The sequence below is a fragment of the Arachis hypogaea genome, chromosome 11 (genome assembly GCF_003086295.3).
Source record: "Arachis hypogaea cultivar Tifrunner chromosome 11, arahy.Tifrunner.gnm2.J5K5, whole genome shotgun sequence".
Taxonomy (NCBI): domain Eukaryota; kingdom Viridiplantae; phylum Streptophyta; class Magnoliopsida; order Fabales; family Fabaceae; genus Arachis; species Arachis hypogaea.
In genome coordinates this window covers 96,278,391-96,283,022 of record NC_092046.1, presented here as the reverse complement: position 1 = coordinate 96,283,022, position 4,632 = coordinate 96,278,391, and the positions used below count along the sequence as shown (strand labels likewise).

General features: G+C 31.0%; 1 protein-coding gene across 1 annotated transcript; it reads left to right on the top strand.

The window, feature by feature from the left end:
• Nucleotides 1–447: 447 nt before the first annotated feature.
• Nucleotides 448–3,962, top strand: LOC112722307 (triose phosphate/phosphate translocator, non-green plastid, chloroplastic). Its single transcript, XM_025773286.3, has 9 exons — nt 448–1,109; nt 1,216–1,338; nt 1,503–1,655; nt 1,796–1,881; nt 2,069–2,153; nt 2,290–2,409; nt 2,558–2,626; nt 3,451–3,580; nt 3,662–3,962. Exons 1-9 carry the CDS (start codon nt 753–755, stop codon nt 3,730–3,732), a joined length of 1,194 nt encoding a protein of 397 aa, XP_025629071.1. The 5' UTR covers nt 448–752; the 3' UTR covers nt 3,733–3,962.
• The last annotated feature ends 670 nt before the right edge of the window (nt 3,963–4,632 follow it).

The window sequence follows — 4,632 nt, the reverse complement described above, 5'->3', positions numbered from 1 at the left end:
ATCGAGAATAAAATAAAATATATAAAGTCACGAAAAAAAATAAAATATTAGATTAATACCTAAACTATAATTGTTTGAATTAAAAATTGCAATTGAAAATATCAAAAAGAAAAATAATGAAATTGAAAGATACATAAAGTCATGAAGAGCTATATAAAAAAATTGGAGAATTTAAAATTTACTTTTTGATGAAGAGAAGATGACCATTAGACAAGGAATAGAAAAAGAAGGTTGAAAATATAAAAATAAAAAGAGAGTTTAAGAGAATAAAAAAGTGATGGTACAATAATTAAATTTGATTAGGTTAAATAATAGTCAAAATGATAAAATAATAAAAAAAGAAATTTAACACTTTAACTAATTGAATTTATTTTATTTATAGTAGGGTTATTTAAAATTTAAAGTGGAAACATATTATATATAACTATATTTTTTAAAACAAAAATTAAAAACACCGTGGAGTGCCCCTCATTGTTGTGCTTGGTCCGTCCGTGATTATAATTAATTAATAATAACCATATATTTTATTTACATTTTTAGAAATATCTAACATACCAATAATAATTTTGAAAAGATAACGAGAACTATTGAGATTCACACAACCTTTCCTTGATTAATTTCATATTCCCTAAGGTTTGCCAAAAGGAATGCAACCTTAGGAAAAGTGGTTCATGAGAGTCAAACTATAATTTACGACAATAAATCTTAACCTTAACGAGCCGTTGGTGCTCTGTTCTATCGGATTTTCAAACATGCAGAGCTCGGCTTTCACTCTCTCCCTCACCCCTTTCCGCAAACCCTTCCTCCACCATCTTTCCCTCGCTTCTTCTTCTTCCATTTCCTCTTTCAGTTCCAAAGCCAACCTCATCAATGTGGATTCTTCATTTTCATGTTCATTCCTACGCCAACCAGCAACACCATCATGGCCTCTTTCTTCTTCATCCTCTTTCAAACTACCCTCCGATCGCTTCGTCCCCAAGGCTGCCGCGGAGAGTGCCAGCGAAAACCGCAGCGCCGGCGGCGACGTTTTGCTCAGAGCTTTGAAGCTAGGAGCCTTGTTTGGTCTTTGGATCATCTTTAACATATACTTCAACATCTACAACAAACAGGTCAACACTCACATATCATCATGAACTTTTCGTCTTGGGTCTTAAAAGTAAATCTGAATTCGTACTTAACCTTGTTCATGCTGTGATGTTGGCTATAATCATATAGGTATTGAAGGTGTACCATTTTCCTATAACTGTCACCGCGGTTCAATTTGCTGTTGGGGCTGCCCTTGTGTCCTTTATGTGGTGTTCCAATCTTTACAAGAGGCCAAACCTCAGTAGTGCTCAGGTATTTAAATTGTAATATGTATTCAAATGAGTTGTTGCTGTTATTGTTGTTGTTGTTGTTGTTGCCTGTTATGCTACTCTTATATGTTTTATTATTTTTACTTGATGTGTTTGATTATGTTTTTGGGTGTATGTATAATTTTTTCTTCTTGGTTGGCATGGTAGCTTGCAGCCATATTGCCACTAGCTGTGGTACATACTTTGGGGAATCTTTTCACTAATATGAGTCTTGGCAAGGTTGCTGTGTCTTTCACACATACAATAAAGGCAATGGAGCCTTTCTTCTCTGTGATCCTTTCTGCTATGTTCCTTCGAGAGGTTATTGCTTAATCCTAGCATCCTTATAATAATTGTAATTAGCTGAATAAAAAAAATGAACACATTGAATTTTTAATATTCAATTGTCATTTCTGTTTTCTAATCTTAATAACTCTTTTTTAATTCGAACTTCCTTATAGATGCCAACTGCATTGGTGATTGGCTCCCTTGTGCCTATTGCTGGTGGGGTGGCACTGGCTTCTGCTACCGAGGCCTCTTTCAATTGGTACGATCTCCCTCCTTCTGGTGGAACAGAAGAGTGTATAGGAACAAAATTAAAAGCTTTTAAAGTATAGGGAGTTAATTATAAATTTGGTGAAACTATAAGTAATTAAACTGAAAATATTTACTAGAATGCTTTTGTCGTTTGAATTCTCATTTGTGCATATTTTTTCCCGGCATGATATATAAAGGACTGGATTTTGGAGTGCAATGGCTTCTAATTTGTCAAATCAATCTCGTAATGTTCTTAGCAAAAAGCTCATGGTTAAGGAGGAGGTAACAATCTAAAGCCATTTCCAAAAGTTTTGCATGAATTCCACTTATGTTAATATTTTTTGCCTATTGATACTGTTAACTTGTATGTCATATACAAGCAGAAAATGACATTGACAAGTCATTTTGTTCTTGTTAGGAATCAATGGACAACATTACCCTCTTCTCAATAATTACAGTTATGTCCTTCCTATTGACGGCACCTTTGACTCTCATTATGGAGGGTTTCATATTTACCCCTGCTTATCTGCATTCCGCTGTGAGTATAAGTATAATATTACTTGAGGGTTAAAACTTAAAATTGATACAATTGGTGTTAGCAATTAGCATTCTCATAAACCAGAATATACTATGTTCTATGGTGTTGAGGGGACTAATATATGTTCTCACTTGATCTTTGTTGACAGGGATTAAATGTTAAACAAGTGTACATCAGATCTCTTCTTGCTGCATTCTGTTTCCATGCATATCAACAAGTGAGTTTTTCTCTTATATTCATAAATCATAACTCATGAGCAATAACTTAAAACAAAAAACTCAGTCTGATTTGTCAAAGAAACAATGAAAATAGTAAATATTTTTTCTTTACTTTTGCTGTATATACAATCATAAAAATAGAAGTAATGAAAATGAAAAAAGAAAAATTAAAAACGCAAACTTATCAGACTACTGTTTGATGTAAAATACTTTTTGACATACTAGATTGAACTCTTGAGTATTCTCTCACGAAATACTAAAACCTTTGGGAAGTTTGCTTAGTCAAGAACTTATAGTATTTGTTACCTATCAATTATATACACTTTGCTGAGTTGCCGTGTCCGCATGTCAGACACATTTCGGATACGACACTATTTGACATTCGTCCGACACGTGTGTCTATTGTGTCTAATCGTGTCTTAATAAAAAATAAAAAATTGTTTGGAGACACATTTGGACACATTTAAATACCATCACATATCAGTGTGTCCAACTTTATTATTAATATGTATTCTTGAATAAATTTAAAAATAATACATATTATTATTTATTAAAACAAAAAATATTTTAAATATTTTATATAATTAAAATAAAACACTACAAATAATTAAAAAATTAATTTATGTTTTAATATCAATAAAATATCAAAATATCATTATCTAAAAAATATATGCGTGTCCGGTATCCATGTATCATAATTTGTTACCAAGTCATAGAAACAGAAATAAGGTCTAGTCTCTAAATTTATCTAAAGTCATTCTGTATTTTTGGACTGAATTATATAACCTTTTTTGTTTTCGTGAATGGGTGTGTTTGTGTGCAGGTTGCTTACATGATATTGCAGTGGGTGTCACCTGTTACCCACTCCGTGGCAAATTGTGCTAAGAGAGTTGTGGTTATTGTGAGCTCTGTCTTGTTCTTCCGTACACCTGTCTCACTTGTCAATGCAATTGGTAAGAATTTCTTCTATGTGAAGAAAATTTGTGTTAAAGTTGCTGTATACTAAGATTGTAAATTGTTCTTTTAATCTGCAGGAACTGCTATAGCTCTTGCTGGTGTTTTCTTCTACTCCAGGGTGACCAGAACTAAACCAAAGACTACTTAGTTTTCGTTGTAAAATTTTGTTACTTACATAACAAGCCATTTAGTTAAGTTTGTTCGTTTTTGTTTAGAGAGAGGGGGTCACTTTTTCTTGACCGTTCCTTTTTCTCTCCAGTTTTGTAGTGATTTTGTTGTGTATATCATTATTTAGGAAAATGATGGTTTGATTCCATCTTTTCACTTTACATACTAATGATCTCCTAATGAACATTCCTAAAATCATTTTTTGGGGAATCATCTTTTCACTTTTCCTGTTTCCCAATTATCGTTGACGAAAATGTCTTATGATAATCATTATGCAACGCGTGTTGTTTCTTTTCCTCATGATGGCAGAGATGTTTTTACATTTGTGGTACATTTCCTTAACACTACCAATGGCAGGCTTGATCTACACCCAAACTTAATTTATGCACGAATACTGGAGTAGATACAGGATATGATAAATATCAAATACATAGATTCATCAATTTTAAAACTTTGGGTAATATATATATTTTTTTAATCTGTTAAAAAAAGTTTTAAAAATAATTTAAATTTTTTTTATTTTATTGAAAACTTTTTAGTTTGTATCAAATATATTTTTGACAATTAAATTTTTAAAAATTTTAGAACTAATCAAACAATAATGCATGACAACTATCTCTGATTTATTTGTATTAATGATTGTTTTTATAAAATTATTGTTGAATTGGTTCTAAATTTTTTGAAAAATTAGTCGTCAAGAGTATATTTGATGCAAATCGAAAACTTTTAAAACAAAATTGAAATAAAATAAAATTTAGGATATTTTAAAAAATTTATAGATACTAATTTAAGTTGCTAGTTAGTTAATTTTTATTGTTTTTTAAAAAAATACTTTTTTATTGTATTTTTTTTATACCTTTTAAAGTTTTGTTCAAATTTC

Excerpts from the sequence above, each read along its gene's own strand:
- LOC112722307 (XM_025773286.3), top strand. The coding sequence starts at position 753 with ATGCAGAGCTCGGCTTTCACTCTCTCCCTCACCCCTTTCCGCAAACCC. Across the intron at positions 1,110-1,215 it reads TCAACATCTACAACAAACAG|GTATTGAAGGTGTACCATTT; the intron begins GTCAACACTCAC and ends ATAATCATATAG. Across the intron at positions 1,882-2,068 it reads ACCGAGGCCTCTTTCAATTG|GACTGGATTTTGGAGTGCAA; the intron begins GTACGATCTCCC and ends TGATATATAAAG.